Source organism: Porites lutea, chromosome 3 (genome assembly GCF_958299795.1).
Source record: "Porites lutea chromosome 3, jaPorLute2.1, whole genome shotgun sequence".
Taxonomy (NCBI): domain Eukaryota; kingdom Metazoa; phylum Cnidaria; class Anthozoa; order Scleractinia; family Poritidae; genus Porites; species Porites lutea.
In genome coordinates, this window is record NC_133203.1 from 13,252,312 (window position 1) to 13,278,783 (window position 26,472).

General features: G+C 38.2%; 2 protein-coding genes across 2 annotated transcripts; both read left to right on the forward strand.

Moving 5' to 3' along the window:
• The first annotated feature begins 16 nt into the window (after positions 1 to 16).
• Positions 17 to 9,880, forward strand: LOC140930539 (COMM domain-containing protein 3-like). Its single transcript, XM_073380266.1, has 8 exons — positions 17 to 254; positions 2,423 to 2,534; positions 3,511 to 3,574; positions 4,368 to 4,402; positions 7,013 to 7,073; positions 7,667 to 7,723; positions 8,907 to 8,966; positions 9,367 to 9,880. Exons 1-8 carry the CDS (start codon positions 116 to 118, stop codon positions 9,424 to 9,426), a joined length of 588 nt encoding a protein of 195 aa, XP_073236367.1. The 5' UTR covers positions 17 to 115; the 3' UTR covers positions 9,427 to 9,880.
• A 6,194-nt stretch (positions 9,881 to 16,074) lies between these two features.
• Positions 16,075 to 25,846, forward strand: LOC140930536 (polycomb complex protein BMI-1-A-like). Its single transcript, XM_073380262.1, has 10 exons — positions 16,075 to 16,234; positions 20,956 to 21,105; positions 21,192 to 21,288; positions 21,793 to 21,848; positions 22,862 to 22,921; positions 23,901 to 23,985; positions 24,091 to 24,118; positions 24,312 to 24,410; positions 24,800 to 24,883; positions 25,326 to 25,846. Exons 2-10 carry the CDS (start codon positions 21,000 to 21,002, stop codon positions 25,653 to 25,655), a joined length of 945 nt encoding a protein of 314 aa, XP_073236363.1. The 5' UTR covers positions 16,075 to 16,234; positions 20,956 to 20,999; the 3' UTR covers positions 25,656 to 25,846.
• Positions 25,847 to 26,472: the final 626 nt, after the last annotated feature.

Below are 26,472 nucleotides of genomic sequence, written 5' to 3' on the forward strand. Positions count from 1 at the left end.
GTATAGTTTTGCAACTGAGCAGGCTTTAATCCAATATGGCGGATTAGCAGCAGATTGTGAGTAACCGATGTATAACCCCGACTTAAAACACTTATAAGAAGAACTCACTTTTGCAATGGAGTTGAGCAGCGTAGCCACTGAGGGGGTCAGCCTCTGCGGTGATTCGACTCGAGTGGGAGATCGCGCTTTTCGAAATCTGATTCATGTTACTATGGACATTTTGCTGATGAAAAAGAACGAAGAATCTCTTAAAAGTCAGTAGCTTTATTATTTGTTATTTTTCAATGTCGATACAACGTCTTCAGTTAGTAGCTGATCACGGTTAGGTTAACGTTCTTTACTGCGTCTTTAAAATACACCCAGTTTTAAATCTACAATACTTGTTCAATTTCGTTGAAACGCGATGTGTATAATAAGACTGAAACTGAGGATTATTCAAGTCACACCTTCTCAACCAATTAGTCTAAATTTTCCCGTGTGTTATTTTTTTCTTCTTCCCCAGTGTTGAGAATTTGCGATTGGCTAGGTAATACGTGAATCAACACCGGGGAGGGAGACTAAGATGACAAGGGTTTCAATAAATGTGACGACTGTAACGTGTACTTTAGGTGGGAAAGTGTTGTCCATCTTTTTACTTGCGCTGCCTTACAGTATGTATCAGTCAAATTCAGTTGCACCCATGCCCCTCCCCCCAGACTAAACCCCAGGCATTGTTTTGTTCTTCTCGGATGGGAAATTCCGGGGGAAGGCCTAGGGACACTTAAATAGTCAAATACATGTACAATGTGCCCTGCGGTGGTGACAAAAAGTGGGGGGCGAATGCTCCAACCCCTGTATCACCCCAATCAACACAGTGTACTGTAGCAGCTCTCATCCATTGTACAGTGGAGTAGGGTTACTTGCAGCATTCTTATGTGCAGTAACCAAAAAATATGTGCTAGACTCACATTGCCCACTCTTTATCTCACTATTAAAAAAAAAAAGTTAGTCCTTGCCAAAAAGCCAAGCTGCTCATCTTTTTCTCTGTTTGTAGTTCAAGTCAGAAACCATGTGCCTGTGAAAAGCCTAGGGGTGCATGGGCCCAGGGTTGGCAAATGCCCAACCCCTGGGCAGGGCTGTCAATACCCCACGTCTTCAAATATTAAGAATTGATAGGGAAGGGAGGACAGATGACGTCATAATGAATGGTATATGATGTCATTTGTGCAAAAAATACCTGTTGACTCCAATTGTCACAAATTTGCGATGACACTGACAAAACGCACAAAAAAGTTGTAATTTTATTTGAGTTATATTTGAACTGATTGGTCTATTATTATTACAATGGCAGCCAGAGTTTACGAGGAAAAGCTCAATGTTAACATTAAAATAGCTCAAACAATGCAAAATATTGGAAATTTAGCCTGTGAACAGGCTCTCTGTTCACAGGGTATTTGAAATTTCGTTGTTGGAAAGTCAAGTCTCCTGAAGAAATAGAAAACGTCGGCGATTATCTGGGAGATTTCAGACTCTAAGCTGGAGACCAGGAGAAACGGTCCAAAATCTGGAGTCTCCTGGATCATCCGGGAGAGTTAACATCACTGCCTGGGCTACACTACACTTCGGAACTGGCAAAATTAACGCTCTGTGGTTGCCATGGGGGATGGGTGGGTGCAGCTGCCAGGAATTGACTGATGCAAGTCATTATTGACTTCCAGAAACTAACGGATTATTCCGTTTTCCTCTGCATCTCGACTTGCTCCCATGGACAGAGCTGCAAAGATACACCAATGTTATCTTGAGATTACAAATCAATATAATGAAACATTCTTCAACATCACATGGACAAATTTTGTAAGGTCACAGTCTTTAATATTCCTTAAATGTATTTTAGCCTTTGTAATAATGGTTTACAAATTATGACACTTGTCAACAGTAAAACAGGCTTGTGTACGTGTACAGTGTATCAGCTAGAAAAACAATGTCACTTAATTCAGTGGTCATAGCGAACTCGAAAATGGACTATTGCATGACATAGCTTTGCAAAAACAGGCCTAGTAGTTAAGAGGTCACCACTTTGAATGGTAAAACAGGAGAAAATAGCAGGAACGTAAATTAAAGTGGCACCTGCCCTGGATGCATGAAAGTCATTTTCATTTTGGTTTCATATTTTCCTTCTCATATGCAGAAGAAGGGTTGCATGTAGATCGGAGAAAATTAATGTGCTCTTTTTTAATGTATCGTGGTCCTTAGTGTTTGGTGATCTATATCGTATTGTTGGAAAAAGTATCATTGCAGCTCTTTTCAGTGGTTTCACATTGGTAGTCATTTTAATTGGTTGAAGTGTGATCATGAATGATTGTGTTTGTGTTAATTAGAAAACCTGTTTTGACAGTTTAGCAGTTGTGATGTTTTAACCTGTAAATACATGTACTTGCCGTAGGTGATGAGGATATTGCCAGTGTTGATGCTGCAGCTTTGAAGCAGGCCTATGCTGGTTTAGTTACCATGATATTAGAGGCTGTGAAGATGGATTGTGATTCACCCAGTATAAGGTAGCTACACCAGCTGTATAATTTATTGCTTTGTGCAGTCAGACATCAGAGAGATATTTTACAACAGTCTTAACATTTTGGCTAGCCTGCATTGACTGTGATTCACCCAGCATAAGGTAGCTACACCATGTGTTACATTGTGGAGTAAAGCATCAGAGAGATATTTTACAACACAGTCTCAACGTTTTGGCTAGCCTGCATGACAGGCATTTGAAACGGAAGAGGAAGGGCTTTATTTTGGTGTGCAAGCCAATGCAGGGAAGAATGGACAAGGGAAACACCTGCAAGGAAGCCATTGTTTTCTCTTTTCTACGTACTAGTTATTAATGCAAAAAAATGCAAAACACTGTAAAGGTCTGGCTCTCAAATATATCTGGTTGTATTCTCATACTTTTTTCATGCTGTTTTTACTTAATGTATTTGTTTTAGCCCTAGAACAACATCATATTGATGAAGGCACATTCTCTGTAGACTAAAATGCCCAAACACGGTTGTCCAATGAAAAAGGAAAATAATATTTGCAACCATGTATGCTGATTTTTTCGACTGAGTTTGAGTCCGGCAGTACAAAATCCAAAATGGTGACAACATGAAATTTCTTAAAATAAAATGTTTTGTGTAAGTGTTAATTAGCCTTCCTTCATCTTACAGAATCCACAAAAACTTTTACCTTATGATTGGCTTTAATAACATTATAATATTATACAAAACAACGACTTAGCATTGATTAGTCTTCTGGTGATCTGTACTTAATTTAAGTACAGATTAAGTACACTTAAAGGTGATATTTGTGAACAAGAAAAATGTATTAAGCTGTAACTTCAGGTATTTGTTTCAGGGACAGGAATGCAAGATTAAGCGCTAAGAATGTCTGCCTAGAAGGCAATTAATCTGATATCCTAATTCCTATGGCTTTATTTAAAACTACAATCTGTTGTTAAGTCTAAATATTTTATGCTTTCATTCTTTGTTTTAGTTCTCTACTTGAAGACTGCAAGTGGGGAAGTGATAGAATAGACTATTTTTCAAAGCATTTTCTGGTATGAACTAAACATGTTCTGTTTGTTTTTCTCAGTTAGTTTTTAACTTTTTGGCTTAATTTACTTTTCCATTTGTCTTAATAATAATAATAATAATAATAATAATGATAATAATAATTATGAATAATAATAATAATAATTATTATTATTATTTTGTAGTTTATTTATTTTTCAGAAGTAATAATGTTAGACTGCCAACAAACTTTTCCCTGTTTATACAAAGCAATGCCATCAATTGAATTTAAGAAAGATCTACATGTGGGTTAAATTATCAACAGACAAAAAATAATGGATCAAGAGAGGAAACCATCACCAGTAATATCAATGTACAGTGGAACCTCGATTAATAACAAACCTCTATACAGTGTACAATGAAGTCCTTGGTAGAACAAATGATTTTCTTTACCCCCAGACTAAATAGTAAACTTTATTGAAATAACCTTGATATAATAGAACCCAATTAAAACAAACAAATCTTGCCAGTCCCTTCGTTACTATGTATATTATCAAGGTTTCACTGTAATATTATTGGGATAAGGGATCTGACTTTCCAGTTGTTTACAATATTCTCTTCAAAGAATTATGTTGATACTCCACCTAGAGATTAAGATAAAATCTTCAAATATATAAAAACAGATTGCTGTGAGTCGTGAAAATTGTTCCTCTTGGACAAGGCAGATGATCAACATTTTTAGTTGGAGAGAGAAGGGGGAATTTAAAGATAATAAATGTACGATTGTTATGATTTCAAATTCAAAATTAGAAAAATGTATTCTTTTTTTTTTTTTTATAGGAGTGTAAGCCAGAGTTGGAGGCCCTTCTTGCAAGGTAACCTTGTTATCCTAAGTCGATCCCTGTGCAGTGTTTTAGAGAAAAAAACAATACACATTTCTATAGACTGTGCACATTATAATTTTAATTCAAATAAACCTGCTCTTTTGTTGATCTGGTACAAACAAGTTACAGTGTTAATTGTTCGCAGTGGCATATTTTTAAATTTCTGCCGTGCTGCAAGCATGTGCTTACACACTGATCTTATACACTGTACATGTAAATCCTTCTCATGCTGTATGGTACAACAATAACTGACCTGTAGGTAGAGATTCAGAAGTGGGGATGCTTGTTTTACACTGTGTAACAGGGTTGTCTACTCGTTATAAAAAAAGAAAAGAGGGAAGGTTGAGATGAACAGATTTTGTGGCTTTGCTTCTGATGCCCTTGTGAAAAGGAACATACAAGTACTAAGAGTAGTACACAAACCTCGTGTTAATATTTTGCAAACTCGTCCCAATTTTAATTTTTGACAAGGATTAAAATAATCCTCTCAAAGCTGTCATGTATTTTAGTTTCCGTAGTGAAAACAAGCTGTTATGTCAATCAAAAGGTGCAGGAATTTGTCATTTAACCACGGACTCGTCAACTTAACTTACTGTAGTAATTTGGGTGGTACCTGCAGACTTACAAATTGTTATATAGTGGAACCTCGATATAGCAAACCTCTGTATAACGAATCCGTGATATAGAAGGGAATGTAAGCAGTGACAACAGCAAAGGCATTGGCGACATGAGAACCCTCAGGGTAAACCCAAACCAATGCGCATGTCTGGCGTGAAAAACATCTGCCGTTGCCTTCGCGTCAGAACGTGAGAATCGGTGTTTTGCTGTTGTGATAACACGTGAGTACTAAACCTCCGTTTTCCTAGAAATTTGGCATAGAACAGCTTCTAGGAAAACTAAAAGTACTTTGAATACTTTTTTGGACTGAAAATGTAAAGATTTACACTAGTCATATTTAGCTGCGTGAGAGAAAAACACCTGAGATGCGACAGTCCTGAGATGCGTGAATGAAGACTGAAGCGAGGCCAGTTTGTCCGAAAACATGTGAATATTGAAGCTGCCCTGAGAGCTCTTCCTCCGTCAAAAATCATTTTTCGATCTATGGTCTCCTCTGAAGTTTTATGAAGTAAGCATTTATTACTTCATTTTATTTATTTATTTATTTATTTATTTGTGCATTAAAGCTTATTTTCAATTCTACTCCGTTTGCCTCGTTTGTTCCGCTATCTCTATGATCTTTTATATGTTCTAAACCAACAACGGCATTCAATTTCATTTTAGATTGATCGTTTCGTTTTTATCCTGATTTACATGTAATAAACTGCGGGTTTGGTAGATTTGAGAGCAGTGTCGTTGATAAAACTATAACTTCGATATTAAGAATGGGATGTAATTACGTGATCAGTGTGCTAGATCTCCAGTTACATTTTTGTTTGTATATAGGACAAACGCGATTTTGTATGTTTTTTTATTTAATTATCATGAGTAGATATTTTCGTGTGTTAAATCTGGATTCAGACTTAAGTTTGTTTATGCAAAAAAAGTTCTTCGCTCATGCAGTGTCCATTGCTCGCTTGAAATGACTTACAGACAAAACTTGTCATAATATTTTGCCGTGTTTATTTTTGTGTAGATCTTCCCGAATAAAAAACTAAAATTTGACGACTTTTTTTTTTTTTTTTTTTTCTGTTCTGAACAATCAGACAAGACCTTGTTCTCTATCATCTGCTAGCCTGCCTAGCAGGCGCCGGTTTGTGTTTTTTAGGGGGAAGGAAGAAATCTTGAGGACGCGCGAGGGAAGAAAAGGAGAGGAGGCGCCTTCCCCTTCGCGTGTTCCCTCGCGCGGCCTTTAAAAAAGTAACCGGCGCCTGCTACGCAGGCTAATCATCTGCTCGAAATGGTTGATTCCTTACCGCCTTCTAAAGAAGAAGCGAAGATGAAAAAAAAAGCTCTTCTCACAAGAAGTATAGAATTTGCCGTTTTCGCGCTGCTTATTAACTGCTCATAATTCGCGATGTCTGTGAGACCGAACCGCGTTATCTTCCCAGACTCTTTCACGGTATTGCCGTCGCTGTTGCCGTTGCTGTAGCCGTTGTCTGTGCTTAAAGTTTTAATGAACCTTCTGCCCCAGTTATAGTAAAATGTATGGAAAATAACCTCGATATAACGAAACCTCCTTTTAGTGAACGCATTTGGCCAGTTCCTTTGCCCTTCGTTAAATCGAAGTTCCACTGTATAAGGTACGTTCTTGCCTTTATGGATTGGAGGGAAAATACTTGATGTGTTACGTTACTTTCACTTATCCAAATCTTTGAGGGGTAAGAGAACCTCTAGGAGTGTCATGGATCACTGGCATTGACAACTCCTTCATCTTTTCTCATGGGTTATGACTTTGGTGAAAGAGGGCGCTTTGTTTACCCAATTCGTACCCATCCTTGGAGGGCAGGTGTATAGCCAACCCTGTTGAGCAGGCTTCTACCCAATAACGCTGAAAAAACAAAAACTAAACCAAACAAGAAAGTTAAATTAGTAGCACTAAAGAATTGTTATCCTAGGGAAATATACTGAGTGAATACTCAAATTAAATGCGTTTAACTGTAGGACTGGAAGTTCATTTCCTCATATTGTTGATGTGGACTGGAGATTGGATTACTATATAAAGGTACATGTCATTTGTTCTTCAAAACCGAAATTTATGTTTAATTGCTGTTAAATAGGGTTCTTTCTCCCTTTTCTTTCGTCTCTTAAATGCATTTAAATGAAATAACGTGAGTTAAATGCAGTTTAAAGAAGTGCTAGCAGTCCATGGTCCATTGGTATGTGCGTACCCAATAGTTTGCTACTATCTCATTAATTTTGAGTTAGTGGCGTATGAAGTTTTCTTTGTGCAGAGTATTTCCTGCCACGAAATTTCCTTCAGCCAGGTTTCTCCCCACCTCCCCTCGCCTTTGTTCTTTCTCCAGCAATATTTTTCAGTTCAATGGATGCCTGTTTTGTGCTGTGGAGACTCATGGCAGGGTTTCACTATTATCTCAGCCATGGCGTTGCTATTCAATCTAAGGACCGGCTAGTGCCAAAAGTAGAAGTCCATTTATCGGTGCAGTTGTTAACCCTTCGTAATATTACTGAATAAGAATTATGGAGTTAATTCTTGTCCCCAAACCCTTTGCATTCCTCAACACTTATAATTTATAATGCTGTACGATGAAGTGATTAGTAATTACATGTATTAATGTACGTTTATTTTGCACATAGAATAACCAGATGGACAAAGTGAATAAACCTACCTATCTTATCACACTTAAGACTGAGGTACGACTTCACTATTCGCTGACTATTCTCCACTTATTAGTGGAATAAAAAGCTGTAAGTAGCCTGCGAGCAAGCTCTCCGGGGCGCTCTGGCGGTAGGGTGGGAGAAGGAAGGAGAGCTTGCAACTACGTCTCTGGAATTTCAATTCCGCCCCTAATTTCCTTGTGGCTTCCCGTCGACTGAGCTGTGAGATTTGCGCAGACCAGGCACTAGCCAGGGGCACCCAACGAGAATATAGTTCAAAACTACTTAAACGTAACATTGTTAAACATATTTTAGTATTTAAACGGTAAATATAGGCATGTTTTTATCCCCTAAATTTTTTTTTTCATCTGTTCGGATTTCCTAGCTGAAAGTCTAGTGATCCGAAAATTATAGGGATCAAAACTTACCTTTTCGAATATTTAAGCAAGAAATTTTACAACAAACGTTCCGAAAGTTCTAGATGTCAAATCGTCTTCCGAGCAGATATTTTCCGAAAATTGACGTTGGGTGCCCCTGACTAGCTATAGTTGTACACAGGAGGAAACCATGTCCCTGTTGGCGTTTTACCTATTGTATTACACTTTCGCTTGTCTTCTTCGTCACTTTCACGGTTTTAACCTGTCTTTGAGTCGTGTGTAGTCATTTCATCTGTCTTGTGCCGCAGTTTCAAGGCCATGTCGCTTGTCGCAATTTCACCTTAACAAGGCATCCTATTTATTTAAAGTAAACGAGGTTTCAAAAACCAGGATAGAAAAATTATTAGCAATACACAAGCTTTCGATTCCATTACGGAATCCTTATCAAGTGATGGAGTTGGACGTTTGCACACGTGATTTCATTGACAAAACGTCCCGGTAGATCTCAGGGAGCTTGTAATCTAGGCATCCTTACTTTGTATCATTATTATTTTTTAAACATCTTTAGCCGAATTTAAATCAGTTTTGATTGATTGAACTTTTTTTAAATCTTGTCCTGTTATGATTCATTATAACGCCATATCAGTTATCTTCTTTGGCGAGGCATCGCACATTATACTTACAGCGCTAATAACGTATTATTCGCCTTACATGTGCTCGAATATTGGGCAGTGGTCCAATTTCCTTGGTTCTAAAAACTTTAAAAGACCTGAAACCATTAAGATACATACATTTTGACAAGTTATTATTCCAGCTTTTAAAGTGACGTTTTCGTTGTTTAGGAATCAGGGAAATCTCAAGGAAAGGACGTGCAATTTTCCTGTTCAATGGAGCAGCTCCAGGTATTATTGAGTTAAATAAGTTTATGTAAGGCTAGGTTGTTCAAGTCAGACTATAAAGTTCACGTAAAGTCCTTGTCAAATTAAGATTAGTCAAATCTGAAAATTCAATCGGAGGAAGGTTTTCGTTTACCATAAAGATGGTCATTCCCTGACCTAAGTAGAAGAGTTTTTCAGAGTCAATAAAAGCTGAAGCGTCTAATAATTTCGCGGCTGAACGGTAACAAAAAACTGGTCTTTTAGTTCTCTGACCGTTTGAACTGGAAATGAAAATGAAATAAAATTTTAGCTCAACACACATGAGGGTCATTTTCGCATTCAACTAATAGCAAAACATCAACTTGAATTTGCTGAAAACAACAACAGCTAATAAGTGATGCTCATGTTTTTTTTTTCCCTTTAGGATCTTGTTGGCAAACTTAAGGATGCCTGCAAAAGTATAGAGAGAGCGTCTGCTAATTAACTGACTGCGTCACGGAAAAACTGGAATAAAGATTCCAAAGTATATTTTTTTAATGACGTTTATTAGAACTTTATGTTTGTCTATCGTAGATTTTGGCCAAGTATTTCATGTAGGTATTGCCCAAATGGCTTTTATAATTAACTAGATCCATTCCTCCTGGTTCAACGACATCATTAGAGTGCTTAAAAAATCTCCAAAACGACCATTCTCTGCTTACAATTTGTAGCCGTTATTATCGTACGAAAGTTGAACAGCTTGAACGTTTGACACTCATTCCTTTCTAATGACATTTAATACTGAATAATAATAACTCACGTTGTTGAAAATTTTGCTTAGGAATGCAGTCTACTTTAAATATTTTTTTAAAATTGTCTCAATCTAAAGAATAAATTGATGAATCTTAAAAGTTATGCGTGCTACATCATCCTCTTTTCTTCTTCATGACAATCTTTTTTTCTTTCTCAATGATCACTATGGCTGTGATATGTGAAGTTACCTTGAATCAGTCTTTTTCTCTGCACTTTTCAATGTAGCTAATGTGATTCTAAGCGTACTTGAGCTGTTTTTTTTTTTTGGGGGGGGGGGGGGGTGGGGAGGAAGGGGCAACCAAACCAGACAAAGCGAAAATGAACAGCCAATGAAAGCGGGATTGACAACTGACAACAACAATAGCGGTATTGAAGGGTCCAAACCGTACTTGTAGTTTATTCCTTCCGTTTTACTGGGTTGGCGTGATGCTTTAGTGTTGCAAAATAAATGCATAAGTATGGAAAGGCCGTAGGAAAATAATGAATTAGTATGGCTGATTTATAACATCCGTCGCCGAAGTGATAGCGTCTGTACTCAGGGTCTACAGAAGTATAAAGCAAAATTTAATTCTTGGGAATGTTCTGTTTTCCTTGTTAATTACCAAAAGCTACTAATCAGTTTCCGTTGAAACTTGTCGCCAAAAACGAAATCACTGGTGATAACATTTTACAAGTAGGCAATTCCAGAAAACCTTTTTGTTTTGTTTTTCTGCTCGTTGAGCAACTACTAACCCCAGTTGTTCAAAAGCTGTATTGCGCCATCTATCGGATAAATTACTATCTAGCAGGGCCCAGTTGTTCGAAGGTAGATTAGCGCTTAACCCAGGGTTAAATGAAACCCGGGTTTCTTTTTCGTCTGTTCAAAAGCTTTTTTTCGGATAATATCTCTGTTATTTTGAAGAGCATCCAATCATCAACTTGTTGACAAAAAGAATTAAACTGAATTTACTTTTTAAGCTTTCAGATCTGAATTCAAATTTCGCACTAACCCAGGGTTATCTTAACCCAGCTTTGAACAACCCGGCCCTGATAAGAATTAGGCCTAGCTATATAGGGAGCCAATTTCACTATCCACTGGATAGAGATTTATCCGGTGAATAGCGCTATCCACCTTTTGAAAAACTGGTGCCTCTGACCAATGAGCCAGCGAACTCTGGCTTCCCTGGCAAATCAATCAGAGTAACATATTCGGAAGATGCGAGCAATATAACATCGATTCGATGGTACATTTGCTTGGAAACGAGGTTGATCGCGCGATGCCGGGAAACGAGGCTGCTTCAGCAACAGTGGACGAGAGTTAATGTGACTGTGACGAGTGTTTTGAGCCCGGCGAGTGTTGTAACACTAACGAGAGTTGTTACGCTGGCGAGTGTTGTAAAAAACCGGAAATGGCGTACACGGCAATCCCCAGACGAAATAGCTGAATTTCTGACAAAAACTGAACGGACAAATTTAAGAATAACAAAACATCACTGTAAGTCTTCGAAGAGGTAAGCTTGTTAAGAACTTAGAAATATTTCGAATGAATAATGAAATAATTATCGAATTCGGCTTTCGTATTGAACGTGAAGAATTATGCTTCAGATCTCGGAGGCTATCATCCACCTCGGCCAATGAGTACATCCTCTTTGGTCTGCATAATTCTTCTTATCATACTCAGCCTCAATCAGTAACTGTTGCCTTTATACCTCGCAGTGGTATTGGATTAATAGCTATAATGTTTGGATTCAACTATTCCTATAAAAGATACAACATGTGTAAAGTGAAGTGAGAGATTCAGTCGCGGATGTAGGATAAATACGTATACTGACCGATTTCCTAAACGAGCGCCAAAGGTGCAAGCTTCTTAACGTGGCCCGGGGGCATGCCCCTTAAAGTCCCCTTTCCTGGGTTTCCGAGTCACTCAGACAAGAATATTGGCCAGATTGCACCTTGGAAAGGCTATTTATTATTAAAAATATATTAATTCTGAAAATTTTAACCGATTTCCGTAAAACGGTGGAAACCGGTGTGGCAGTTCGTGCCTGAGATTTTTACAGTGTTCTCACAACCGCTTTTAATGAGCTCGACTCTATACAATGACTGACTTACTGAATGAGGTTTTTTTATTTTGTGGGGAGTTTTTAAAATATTCAAAGCGCAGTGAAACCCCCTCCCAGGCCACCGCTCGGCTCGCTTCGCTTGCCAATATTTTTCCTATTTTTCATAACTGATGTGGTTTTTAAAATGAATTCTTCATGACAAATACTTTCAAGTGAAGATGGCCTTACAAATTTTGGCCTTTAAAACTGTATAGCAGTTATCTTTACAATCTATCTTTACCTAGACTCGTTCATGAAGGGTCTCTCGACTTCATGGACGGACAGTGTGAATAGATCAGCCGGCGAGGGTTCATGGCAAGATGTTGTGGCATTGCTGAATGATCAGTCGTTTCTTTTAGGGAATTCATTCCCTCTTCCGGGACAATAGGGACTTTAAGATCCAACGACGTCATGACGGCAACGAAAAGGTCGCTGAAAAAGTGGAATTTGCGTTCTGTACATCTTTGTGAATCGCAATTATTCCTACCCACTTACTTTGTCAAATGCAGGCGAACCCTCTTGAAGTTGAATTCGAAAGGACCATATCCAAGTTCAGAAAGAGAAATAAAATTTCGTCGTTGCTTGTTCACGTACTCCACGAAACGCGCGATTGGGCATTTTCACGTCGTAGTCGTGCTAAAACGGCATGAAAGAAATGTACAAAAAGTACGTGCAAAGTTGTTGTTTTGCTTATTAAACCTATTGAATATTTTGACGTTCTCGTAGCCGTCGCGTTGTTGGATCTTTAACTGGCCATCCACGTTAAAATATTTTGTATCTCAGGGAATTACAATTGTCGTTCTTCATCAGAACGCCAGTCCGTAACCGTATGACGAATTCTGACTGAATTTATTTTAAAAGGATGTAATTATCAAAAACTGGAATTAGTCAAAACTGTCTGTTACATTTTTCGGCTGCTGTCTCTAGTAAGCTGCCACGATCATCTGAACTCTATTGAGTGCCAATCAGGTGACCGGTTCAATTATTTTGAAGTTTCAGATACTTTGAAGAGGGATCCCCGTCGAACAGGAATGTAAATTGAATTTTTCCTTTTTTTAACTAGAGTATTGTTTGGTATATTATGATAGCATAATAAAAGATGCAGTTTATAAATGGTTAATGTGGAAAATGAAATGGTCTATTGGTTAATGTCGCGCAAACAGTCACGGAAGCTTGCGAGTGACCGATGAAAATATCGATCGCTTACTTGATCGAGTAACAGTGATCAACGGCGTAGAGGGCTTCAAAACATTTTACAAATAAATGTTGCAATCCAGCCTTTGTAAATCGAAGACAGTGGCGAATGATAAAATATGTTGGTTGTTTACTGAGGTTAACCTCATTCCAAAACACGAAGTTTTTCAGTTTTTGTCAAAGAAGGTTCGATGCTAAATGCTTCCAAGACGACGGTAACGTAAAGATCTGATTTTCTTGTCGTTTAGTCCTCTAGAGACCATGATATCATCTCATCGTTTTTCCCGGCTTTGAGTAACCCCACGATGGCTTTATTCACTTTACACTGAGTTTTCTGGATTTGTATTCAGACATTTTTCACTTGTAACAGTGTTGTAACAGCAGAACTCAGAGTAAAACGAGTCAACTGATCTGAAGTGAATATTCTGGCCGAAGCAACTGCTTTTCATCACTGAGCCGTAATAATTATTGATATCTCGATCTTTATGTCTTTCGTGCGAGTTTTTGGATTCATTGCCGGTCTGGTGAGGAACTAACCCGGTAACTGATATAGCTGACCTAGACCATATTTTTCATACAATGAAGCTCGACCATTGCATTACAAGAAGAGAAGGCCATAGAAACTGCGCCTGTGGAGCCGGTAACTCTCCTCGAGAGGAATTTTCAGTGCCGACTGGTGTTGGATTCAAAGTCTAGTTTCCAGTTATTACAGACGCATTTGAAGATATATTCATTCCGTTTGACTCGAATAAGACATTGGGACGGGCCTAAAAGGAATTAAGTTCATACTCAGTTGAGGTTTAGATGGACTAACGTTCCACTCTTTTTGATCCAATGCAACAGTGAGATTACAAATTAGTATTCTCAGTCATCTTTGCTCCTACTTTGAACTTAACAAAGAGACCTGGGGCCCGTCTCTCGAAAGTCCCGATAATTAACGGGCCCGGTAAGCTGTTCCCGTTTACATTAAAGATCGAGGTTTCAATAGTTTTGCATCTAACATGATAAAACTATCAGTTAATGAAACAAAATGGAGTAGTTCGCTAGCCAGGACCCGTGCTCTTATTTTTTATATTTTGATCTGAATATTTGATTTCGGGCCCGAAAAGTTACCGGGACGTTCAAGAAACGGGCCCCAGGGGCCCGTTTCTCGAAAGTCCCGATAAGTTAACGGGCCCGGTAAGCTGTTGCCGTTTACAATAAAAATCGAGGTTTCAATAGTTTTGCATCTAACATGATAAAACTATCATTTAATGAAACAAAATGGAGTAGTTTGCTAGCTTGGACCCGCGCTCTTATTCTTTATATTTCGATTTGAATATTTGATTTCGGCCCGAAAAGTTACCGGGACTTTCGAGAAACGGGCCCCAGGTATGATCAATTTTGAACATTTTTCGACTAAGGAGTTAACCTCAGTTGAAAACTAACTAGCCCAAAAGCTGCAACTACCGATTCTCCATCCTCAGGGGCACCCAACGACAATTTTCGGAAAATATCTGTTCGGAAGACGATTTGAGATCTAGAATTTTCGGAACGTATGTTGTAAAATTTCTTGCTTGCCTGCCTCTCCTAGGATTTTCGAACATCTACAAAATGGTATAATTACCCATTTTTAACGGATTTTGACCCTAAAAAAGGCCACCTAGAATTTTCGGGAGCCTTTTCCTGGCTGAAATTTTCGAGCAGGGAAGTTTTTATCCCTATAATTTTCGGATCACTAGACTTTCAGCTACGAAATCCGAACAGATGAAAAATTTTTAGGGAGTAAAAATATGCCTATATCTACCGCTTAAATACTAAAATACGTTCAACAATGCTATGTTAAGTGTCTTTGAACTATATCCTCGTTGGGTGCCCCTGCATCCTGGCCATCGTAACTGAGCCAAAGGCATACACTTAAGTCAATGCAGATCAATTTTACAACAAGATCCATTTTTACAGGTTTTTCTGTGACTTCAATGTGTTTTTACGGTTAAAGAGATATACCAAAAAAATTCGCTCCCTTAAAGTTTTTTGTTTGTAAATAGAACTTTCAATTGTTCAGTAACATTTTTAATACAGTGGTATCAATATTCTAGTTTTCGAGTAGGTGATTAATAACTGCAACCTCCTGTTCGATTATTCAACCCGATTCGGTAAAATGCCAGTTCCCTTCACTCGCCAAACATTATGGGTCGTTTATTTCAACGAAGTCTAACTTTTTGAACGCGGTTTAAGAAATCTTTGGAGCTTCAGATCTCTTACTTAGTGGGTTCATTAAAGAAGATAAATCAGTTTTTTCTAGTCTACACTATACATGCTTTAGAAAGTGAAACTGTTCACGACAAATGGTGTTTTGATAAACTGTAAGCGTTAGGCAAAGATAACCGGCCCTATAACTTTACCTGCGACTTTTGGAACCCCCCAGGATGCTTTTACTTTGCTGTTGTTTTTCAGCTCAACTTCCATTTCTTGGAATGCTCGGCGGTCGGGATTTCACGTCAGACCTCCTTTCATTTGATGTCACTGATGACTGCGTTAATATCCATCGAAGAGAAATTACCGGACCAAAACTGACTATGCGGGATTATTCAGTCGCCATCAGTTTTTTACCTTCTTGGTAACGAAAGCATGTAACCTTCAAAAGGTAGTTGAAGACACCACTCTTAGATAAAATTTTTATTTCTTAATTTAAAGTCTCTACCCTCTAAACTCAGTGCTAACTCCGGGGAGGTTTGAAAAATACAGCATTTCTTGCTGTCTGCATTTTTCTGTCAGACTTTCCTCGAGCACTCAATAAAATTGAGTCAAATTGGGAATCCATGTTTTAGTCTATTCTCTTATTAAATACTGGCAGGTAGGCTTGTTTATGAAAGTAAACTTTGTTGAATATATAATATCTGTAATTAATATCATCATTTTGTTGTCTGAAGTAAATCGTTACTGACTTATCCTTTCAAAAAGCTTCTTCAGTTTTATGCCTGTGTGAAAAGTAATGAACATTATTATTTTCGTTTGCTTGAGTGTTCAATTTTTGCTTTTTGGGGGTTATACAAAAAAAATAGGATACAGGACAAAACATGAAATGTCAGAGGATAAAATCCGTTCGCATCTGTTTTTATCAAAACAGATAACACGTCCGCTTTGGAGACTGGTGCGACCGGTCACGTGATTACGCCATCGACAGCAACGTGTGCTTGCTTGAAATCAACTTGAAGTCCGATGAAGATAAGGCTAGAAAACACGGTAAATTCTCTCCTATTTTTGTAAATCTGACTGTATAACTTACTAGTACGTTAGATAGATAATTTACCTTTCTGTTTATAGTATTTTGAAGCAGAGTGGAAGCGTTTAACTTAGCGTATTTGTTGTTAAAAATATGCGTTATTTTAGTCATCGGACACAATATATATTCATCTTTCGTGACTAGACCGATGAGGAAATGTAAATGGCTTCTGTTCGTCTGTGATTAATGTCAAACCGAAGCAATATATTGATGCAGTCCTCATATTACTTTTAATTTTAATTCTCGGATAAAGGTCGTGATTGTGCTAGCAAACAAGGTCATTTATCTTATAGACACTACTGACAAGACTAAGTTCAGCTTGCTAATAACCGACCTTAAAACTATTCATCCCCAGCTAATAAGCATCATTTGAGTCGCAACCGCATTTCATTTTCAAGCGTTTCAAATTTTATATGTTTCATTCGCTCTCTGGTGATGTCAAAAGAAGCATCATTAGTAACGGTTTTTAATTTCTGTCAATTTAACTGCGATGTTTTTTGAGCTCATATGGCCGGAGTCGTCAGGGCTTTGCAGCGGAGCGAGAAAAGGTGTTGGTATAATGACCGGAAAATAATATTTCTGAAGAATTTATGCGTTTCGCTTGTGCATTATTTCAACATCTTACATACATAAATAGCCTTTCCATAAAAGCCTACGTCGATTAATCTTCCAGTTAATTCCTGAATCAGCAAAGTCCCATTTAGATTAGTGAACGTCAACCATCTATGCGGCCGATTTCGATATTGGTTCAGTCAACGTGAGTTGAACGTGAACTACTTAGACTAAATAGTGATAGAAAGCGTATCTTTCAGGACGATAACTGCTTTAAATGTTCTCACTTTCTGCCTAGTTTTCGATTCCGATTAAAAAAGGTTTTGTGTCGCATCTTGCGTGCCTTCTTTAACCGGAATTTTATGACCCCCATCATCATAAAGGGGAATTCGAAAGTAACTTACCGATCAATCAAATTAAACTGCTGAAGAATTTCCCTTTGTTATTCCAGAATTTAAAGCTATAATGTTCAGCTTAGGTTACAAAACTGGTTTATCTTTTTGGGTCTTTGTGACTAATGATCTAGAAGCAAGCTACTTCCCCGAAATTTCCAGTTACCGCGAGTTTAACACTATGGACATTTGTGGAACGCCGTGACTACCGCTCACTTCTATTGAAAGTAGTTTTACAATAGAAAGCATGTTTTTGCCCCTGGTCAGATCACGGCTAGTTGTAGAAAAATTCGTTTACGTTATCAACCCTTCCAGCTTCATTCAAAGACAGAAATGAAGCGAATAGCAAATATGCGTTCAAAACTGTTAATAAAACTCGCAACAAGTTCAACACTCGCTGCCGTACCTCCAGCCGGGTTAAAGTTGTTGCCTCAGATCGTATTTTCAGGTTACTGTATAATCACTTTTTGTATTTAAACATTGCTTCAGTGTAAACTGTTTTGTCCATAATTTTGCCCACTGAGGAAAACGGATAAAAGAAAAGCAAAAGTAACTCTTCACCATACCGGGAGAAAATATTGAGACCAGAGTCTGCAAGAACAATTCAGTTCGAGTCATCGAGTTCATTTTGTTTTCAATTCATGTCAGATATTTGGATATAGGAACTAGGCGTTATCCAGCTGCAGCTTCTCTGTATCCTGTATAGTTACTTGATGTAGAATTAGACCGTCTACCATTCTGTACACATCTCCCGAAGTTCATTTCTTCAGATGACAGACGTTTTTGACTCTGAAGAAAATTTTGCAACGCGATTATACGACGTGCTATCACGGTCTTTGGTTTTTGCTAATTTCACGCTGGAATTAATGCTCGCTACTATCCCAGATTTATCAGAGTTCACCATCATGTGTGCTTCTTTTTCATTTCTTGAGTTGAGAAAATCGTTGTCCATTCTGTCCATTTTCCCTAAATGTATATTATATAAGGAAAAGAATATAATTAACAGAAATCATAAATCGAAATGTTTACATACTTTAAGTTGAAAAATACTTTATCGCAGCAACTTTACTTCATTCTCCCCTTTTCATTCTTTCAGCGTTCTTTGACTGTTCCCGAACTTTGGGGTGTTCAAATGGACGTTTTTATGAATGCTTAAACCCTTGGGGTAGTATGAAATCCATGAAGGTTATGTTCATTTCACACCGGCAAAAAACGGACCTGATGCAGTATTAAATAGAGGTGATCTTTCACACGAGACTGCAGCTAAAAGAAACGTTTATATTCGGGTGTTCATCAGCTGTCTCGCAAAGCGTTTCCTTGCGTAGCAAGCCTTTGCGCGCGAGTTGGTCGAGAAATTTGCGGACTAGAGATCTCGCTTCAACTTTGCCACAATCAGTGTTGTTTCTTGGCGATCGGAAACGCTTGCTAAGCTGCAAGCTAAGGAACAGGCCACAAGTCAACCAGTTCGATTTTTCAGCGGAAGTTAGCGCTAAATCTTTCACTCATTTCAGTTCTTACAATAAATCTTCTTTTCATTGCATGTTGCGTTGCTTGGATTTTTCTATGTTAACGGATATAACTCGCGTACACCGCTCAGTGGAATTAAACATTAAATTCAAAAAAAGGCTCTGAAAGCAGCTCTTACCCGGCCTTCATGTTATCACCGGGATTATCACCAGCTTCTTAAACTTGACGTCCACTTAATTCCAAGATAATCAAATATTGTTTGAAAGGTCACTTCGAATTCAACTCTTATACAGGATTTTCCTTAATAATGCCGTTAAGACTGGTTCCCATTTGAGCAACGATGGATAGGACCGTTGCCTAGCGATCGTAACGATTCCCAGTGATTGAGTCAGAGTTGATTCTATTTGAAACAATCTGCACGAAACTAGCCCGTAAGATTGGACTTTACAGCCAGTCAGTGACCATGCATGCTGATCGACGGCCATCGTTGTGAGTTCTACGATTGCTGAAGGGGTTTTTTCTGCTGATATACGCAGTATTATCGCCTTGACCGTTACGATTCTGTATAGAAAAAGCTAAGCGATTTTATACCGACTTGAATAAACGTACCGAATCATCTCAATGCTCGCTATGATTGCTAGAAAGTGATTCTTTATCATTTCGATATGGGCGATCGGTGAGAGAGAAGTCAATTCTCTCTCATTACTAACAGTTGTTACCATATAATCGCTACTATTGCCTATTGTTTTTTTCATTTTTTTTTACGTCGATCACATTGAAACCAGCCTTTAATTAAATGTTACTGTAATAACTTTTTATCGCCGAAACTACAAATTAAGTATAAGATTAGGCATTAATATATAGATATTCTTAAACAATAGCCTAAGGTCTAGCCAAAAGTCTTCCGTCAAAACTAGATCTTCTTTCTCAGCGAATTCGTGTAGTGTTTGTAACGATACCGATTCTATCAACCAAATCGGCCCTTTTTTTCTGTATAGTTGTTTTCCAGTTATTCAGGGATTAATTGGCTTTTAACTTTAACGCAAATAGAGGTTTCAAAGTCTATTTTTAGAGGCACCCAAGGGAATCCGGATTCCGAGATCCAGGAAATTTTTGCTTGTGGAAACCTGAATCAGGGCATTGGAATCCGGAATACAGCTCAAGGAATCCGGAACCCCACTATCGACTGGAATCCGGAATCCAAGTTCCGCTGAATGACTGACGAAAAAAATCAGGCATCCAGTACCTGGAATCAGGAATCCAAGACCGTTTTAGCCAACCTCGTCCCTGCTGGGCTGTGGAAGCTCTGCCTCTGAGAAGGTGTAAATTCTTCGCGATAAATGCGTATTTATACGTCCGTCGAATTCGGAATCCAAGACCCAGGATTGTCCTGTAGCAAGACAGGAAAACTTTGGACCGCACTCTTTCTTTCTTAGCAAAACAAAAAAACCCAGGATCTAAGTATGTAGACTGCAAAATAGCCCATATTTTTCCGTAGTTCAAGAAAGTGCTAGCGGTCAAGCGAAAAACTTGGAGCGAAGGGGGAAATATAGACAGCAGGCCGGGGTAGGTGATGAGAAAACTATAGACTGTCTGTCCACCCTCCTTAGGTACAGTTCGTTTTTTTTTTTTTTTTTTTTTTCACGCCCTATGGGCGTGCGATGCTTATTAAGCGCATCTTCTATTTATAATCGAAATTACAGCATTATAAACAGGGCTGATGTTTAACAGAGTGCACTTTAAAATACCGTAAAATCCCGTTTATAGGCTCTGGGCTTATATATAATTTCGTAATGGGTTTTGGTTGGGTTTACGTGCGGGAATAAGGCTTATCTCAGAAAGTGGTATTTGGCCGGAAAGGGGGACGTCTTATATTGAAATAAAAATCAAGACTCGAAACAGGCTGATTAAGACGCTTACTTTATGTCGCAAGAAGAAAAAAGATGAGAAATTTAACTATAACTATGACTTGAACACAACAAAAGAAAGTATATATACGGGTACTTGCGAATGAAGTACCTATTACTCGGGGGAAGCTTATTAGTCGGCCGAGGGAGTTATTTCCGAAATAAAAATTCGGGCAAATACATGCGCTTATAACCGGAAGCGTATTTCCCCGGTTTTACGGCAGGAATGAGGTAAGCTATGAAGGTTTTTTTTCGATGAAGGAACGTCCTTTTTTGACAATACTTTGCAAGCATTAGCCAGGCACGGAAACCACTTTTCATCATGATTAAAAACATAATTTTATACTGTATTATTTGTTGCAGTGAATCAAACCGTGCCAATACATCTAGAGTATCAGGAATTGGAAATGTTACGCTCCATGAAGTTACAAGATCTCAACTCTCATATTCTGTGTGTTTTATGTGGTGGATATTTAGTGGATGCTACCACAATTGTGGAGTGCCTTCATTCCTGTAAGTAGTTCAGGCGAAGAGCCAGTCAAATGGATGTCCTTGACACAGTGATTATTGCTAACCGTTTTTGTTTCTTTATATCATAGTTTGTCGCAGTTGTATCGTGAAATATCTTCACAACTCATTTCACTGCCCCGTTTGTGATGTTGAAGTCCATAAAACGAAGCCTTTGCTGCACATTCGGTGATTAGAAGTTTTGAAATGTTTATAAGTGAAGACTGATTATTGGGCTGCCCTTGAGGGCAACGCACAATCAAGAAATACCTTCCATCTATGCGAACAAAGACTAAATGGCGGACGGAACTCTTAGAAAGCTCTGCATGTCCAACTTCCCCGTCAATGGGGCAGACTTCTGCGGTATGGGACAGGTAATTTCAGGTCGTCTGGCGGACAGACTTGGAAGTCGATTTGGATCGAACACAGAATTATTGCGTGGGGTTAATTGACCCTATCTCTACACCGCAGTATTCGATGAGTTTAGCCTGCGTGAGGGCTGCAGAAACAATGCCCTCCCGCGATGATTGTCTTAATAAGCGTTGAATGAGTAGAGGTGAATAAGAAGCTACCACACCTTTTAACAGGTTCGTTAGCTCAATCGTGTGCCATTGAAGATCTCGACGTGGCTGAATGCTTATTTATACGTTGCATGATTAATTGTCTTTTTTTTTTCCATTTCTTAAACTCTAGACCAGACCGAACTTTGCAAGAAATTGTGTATAAACTTGTGCCAGGCCTCTACCAAGGTAAAGTCTTAAACTAGAAATACATGTCTCGCAAATCCCCAAGTTAAGTCTTAACGGACGGGTGGCGTTATGAACTAGTTTTAGCCTCGCTTCGTTAGAAATACTGTAAGGACCTTGTTGGACACACAGCAGCGAAATGAAAATGTTGTCGGGTTCTTGTGTAGATTAGGATCAGCAGAATCTGAACAAAAAAATAGCAACAGAAGAAATGCAAGGCTGGTCCGGGACTTTTATTCGTTTGTTTTCCAAGACTTCAATTAGACAAAATTAATATTTGTTGGCCGTTCAATCAACATTAAATTTTGTTCTGTCTCTATCAATGCTCCAGTCGTTATGTGTACCACATTTCTATGCAAATAAGGCAATGGCACGTAATATGTAGATGTCTGAGATATTTTCATATACCTTTAATAGCCTGAATTCGAGGCTCATGATAGACAATCTCCATGCAAGCAAAAAAGTTGGCAAAGAACGTGACCTGTATAGTGTGTTAATTTACGAGTGTCTTAAAAGGTTTGTAAGTTCATTTTTGGTCACATGCTACAAAACCGTGGTCGGCTCTTATAGGCTGGATGCCTTGAAAACGTTCTAACATACCTTGCAGCAATGGAGTTTAGACCCATACCACGGCAATAATCATTTAGGAAGTACAGAAGACTCATGCTACGGAGCCCCTGGCTTAATAGGGACCTTAAGCAACGAGAACGTTCACGTCCCGGGTGTCAAAATTGAAACCGGAAGTTGATATTTTCTCTCCTTCTGTGCTCTGACTGAACAAATTTGTACAGCGGGAGTTAAAACAAAGGCATTCAGATCTGCTGTGTAAGACAACAGTGTTCCATCAAGCAAGACATCGAACTTCCGCTTGATATTCATGACGTCCGGGGCGTCGGCGTTCTCGTTGCTTAAGCTTACTAATTTATAGGTGTTGGGAGAAGAACGTTTCGCTCTGGAAACACAGAGAGGCGTTTTAAATAATCATTGAGGAATTCACTTTTTCTTAACATACGTAGGCGAATTGAAGCTTCGAGAGAACTTCGAAGAAAAACAAAGGCAAGAATATATCTCAGAAGGTAAGGTGAAAGAAGTCCATTTTGTGAGGGCGTGCCAATATTATGCTAAGGATCAATTAATGTATAATCGCTTGGAAATGTGACTTAAATATATGTAACTACAATACAATACAATATTCTTTATTTAACGAAGGTGACGTAATAACCCAATAGTTAATATCTAACTTACGGCTTTCACAACAATGCAAAATACACCAATAAAAACAATGCCTAATCAATAATATACGACTACAAAAAGAGAAAAAAATAGAACTAGACAAATGTATGGTCTAACATAGATATAAGATGATATAAACTAATTACCTTCTAATACAGTTACAATAAAGAGAAAAACGACAATCATAACACATTAATTCTTCAAGATGAGAAACGTTACTAGCAAACTTAAGGAATAAGTTAAAGAGTTTATGCTTAAAATTATTTAATCTAGATGAAAAAAATAATAGAATAGGTTAACAACAGTGGCTGACTATTGTATACTGAAATTCAAAAGCTAAGCTATTTGTCTAAGCAAACTTAAAGCAATTTTCAGATTTGATTAACCCCCAATATCTTGAGTCACTTGTGCTTGATAAAGATTAAGCGCTTCGAGTGTATAAATCGAATGACAGGAGGCTGCTCTACCATCGTCGCGTTACCTTAATTTCGTTGTACAATCAACCGTAATTTTGTTCGAGTAAGAAAAGGAAAGCGTTCATGTTTGTGAGGGCTATTTATCCAAACTGGTTGCCATTAGCTAGATACCTAACACCCTAGCTGGAGCTAAAAACGACCTGTATGTGATGCAACCCACTCCGTCACGTTAGTGGTCCCCACAGGAGCGGGATTATAGCCCCTTATTTTTGTTAACTGTCCTTAATTCTCAAAATAATCGTTTAAACTGTTGCAAGTGGGAAAATCGGCTTACCTTGTTCTTTTACTTATTTACTAGTTACACAGTACCCACCCTATGATCATCTGAAATATTTTATATTTTCAGAGGAAATTTCTACCGAGAATGAAACGAAGAACAAACAGCATATTGAAATGAAAGATCCAGTTTGTATAACACTGGAATATTACAGGTATGGACATATAGAATTTTTGTAGGAGGCATTACAACGCCAAAGTTTGACCTTGTTTAAATGTGACTGAGTTTAATCATAGTTTAATCATTTTTTACTCAATAGACGAAAGAGGAACTGGATGGAAAAGCAGGTAAGGAAATGAATTAGTGTTTGTCATTCTCACCCTCATTCTTAGTCATCATCATCATTACTATTGTTATCATTATTACTATTATTATTATTATTATTATTATTATTATTATTATTATCATTATTCAATTTCTTGATTTTGGAAGCTCTTTCACGAACTTCGAAAAATACCATTTTCTCTTTCCTTTTTTCAGATATTTCCCACTCGTTATCTTCGATGTCCTTCTGCAATGACTGTTACTGTGCTCAAGAAATTCCTAATTATGAAGTTCGCTATTCCTAGCACACACCAGGTAATCCGCCAATTTGGTGCTTTATTCAAGTCGTAGATTAATGGAAAAAAAAATTTTATGTCACGGAGTTTTGTGTTACATTTCGCGCGAGATATTTTTTGATCTTAGATGTAGCCGATCACGTTTTGAACAAGTGATCATGTGACACTGTGAACGGAGTAGTTTTTTGATTTAGAGAATTGTAATTTTGTTGAAGGCACGTGTATCGGTTTAGAAGCCCGTTACTTTGTGGAACCCTATCGTTTTTGGCAAGTGTATCGGAATAGAAGCCCGTTACTGTAAGAGATCTATTGGTTTCAAATAAAATCTATCACATATTACACAGACCATGCTGGAAATGTTAATAAATGAAAATATAATGTTCTAATTGGGTCTTTTGATTTCCCTAGGTGGAAATCATCCGCTGCGATGAAATACTGCACGGTCATCTTACTATGACAGAGGTTTCTCGGATATATGGACTCTATGCTAAGGTGAAAATGCATATATATAACACAAGCTTGCATTTATCGATGTTGTGGTCACCATGTTGATTTGTAAATAAGCGATCTGTAGCTGGTCATTTTGTTTTACTCTAAGAAAATGCAACCATAAACAGTTTTCCAAAAGAGTGATCAGATCTTCTCAAAATTTTCACATTTTGTCAGCCGTCCCAGAGCCCATCGAAATTCTTCTTTCCAAAACTTGTGTCACCTTATCGCGTATTTGTGGAGCTGTCACAGTTTTTTTATTTTTGTCATTTTCCAATCGCCTAGACCGCAAAACAACCTTTTTCTTTCTCGAAAACTTAGTACAGGGTGTAAGTCAAGCTTTCCGTAAAACGTGTAAGCCTATTGAGTTCCTTAATGAATTAGAAGGAAACCAAAGGATACAGAAACGTTTAAGTCCTCTAGCTTATTTATATTTTGTTCACAGTCTTTTCTGGATCTTGAATACGCCATCCTTGAAGTCGGAGTAGATGAGACTACAACTGTTGAGAACAAAAACGTCTACAAATTTTCGCACGGAAAGATCCATCCCAGAAAAAAGAAAAAACGAAAAAGGGAAGCGAACTGTGCCGAAACAAAGATACAGCAATCGACCACTGCGGAATCTTTTCAACCACCATGTAAAATTGCAAGTTTAGCGGAATGTCACAACAGTGCCGAGCCCATGTTACAAAGTGACATTTTACCAACATTTCCAGACACTCCACCAAGTTTTGACCTTATACCAGATGCGAAACCGATCGAATACCCTGCGTGATGTCAAACGATGAGTAGAGCCGTGACTTGTACAAACCGATCCCCGAATGCTGGTTGACACTGAAAGGGTCTATAAGTTTGGTTCAGACGAAAAGATTGCTCTGGCCCCAGGTGTAGAAATCAAAGGGAATAATCAAACTTTCAGAGAAACTCGAAACATTTTTGGTTCCAGCCTTTTTGTAGCCAAAGGGCAAGCGTTTCCAGGCGAGCTTGTGAGAGGGTTGGAACGAGAGAGAGAGAGAGAAAGGGGTGGGGCGGGTGTGGGGTACGGGTTAGAAAACGAGAGGGAAAAAAGAAAACACTCTTCCTAGCTCCCCTTTCCATTTTTCTCTCGCCACAACTTTTGCGTAATAACTTGATCGGAAACGTTTGCTTTGTTGTATTTCTTTCCTGAAACAGAATTAGCGTTGCCTTGTTATCGGAGGCTGGAGAAGACTACTTCTGTTGGCATAGCTTGCCTAAAAGCTGGTTAAAATTCAAAACTGTCAAACCTTTTTTTCTCTTTCAAGTTTAAACAACTCTTGCCACTTACTGAGTTAAACAGGGAACGTAACCTAAAGGTTGAAAAGTAATGTTAATATTTAACTTTTTTATCCGCGGAAAATCTTTATTATCTTCGGATATGCCTAACGGCCGGGTGCTTCGTCTAAGAGAAAATAAATATAAATAACTTATATTGCTAAATATGCTTCAGCTAGCAGAGAAATGTATATAAGATAAGAAAAAGAAAATTTTTTATGAAAATAAATTGCGAAAATCTGTGATGAAATGGAGTCTGATATTGGTGTGCACTTAAATGTGTGAAAAATGGGGTTCTC

What these genes read in the sequence shown, in the direction of transcription:
- LOC140930539 (XM_073380266.1), top strand. Translation starts at nt 116, where the DNA reads ATGGAGTTGAGCAGCGTAGCCACTGAGGGGGTCAGCCTCTGCGGTGAT. An exon ending in ATTTTTCAAAGCATTTTCTG is followed by an intron (nt 3,575 to 4,367) that starts GTATGAACTAAA and finishes TTTTTTTTATAG; the next exon opens with GAGTGTAAGCCAGAGTTGGA. An exon ending in GTTCAATGGAGCAGCTCCAG is followed by an intron (nt 8,967 to 9,366) that starts GTATTATTGAGT and finishes TTTTCCCTTTAG; the next exon opens with GATCTTGTTGGCAAACTTAA.
- LOC140930536 (XM_073380262.1), top strand. Translation starts at nt 21,000, where the DNA reads ATGTTACGCTCCATGAAGTTACAAGATCTCAACTCTCATATTCTGTGT. An exon ending in TGTGGAGTGCCTTCATTCCT is followed by an intron (nt 21,106 to 21,191) that starts GTAAGTAGTTCA and finishes TTTATATCATAG; the next exon opens with TTTGTCGCAGTTGTATCGTG. An exon ending in TATATGGACTCTATGCTAAG is followed by an intron (nt 24,884 to 25,325) that starts GTGAAAATGCAT and finishes TTTTGTTCACAG; the next exon opens with TCTTTTCTGGATCTTGAATA.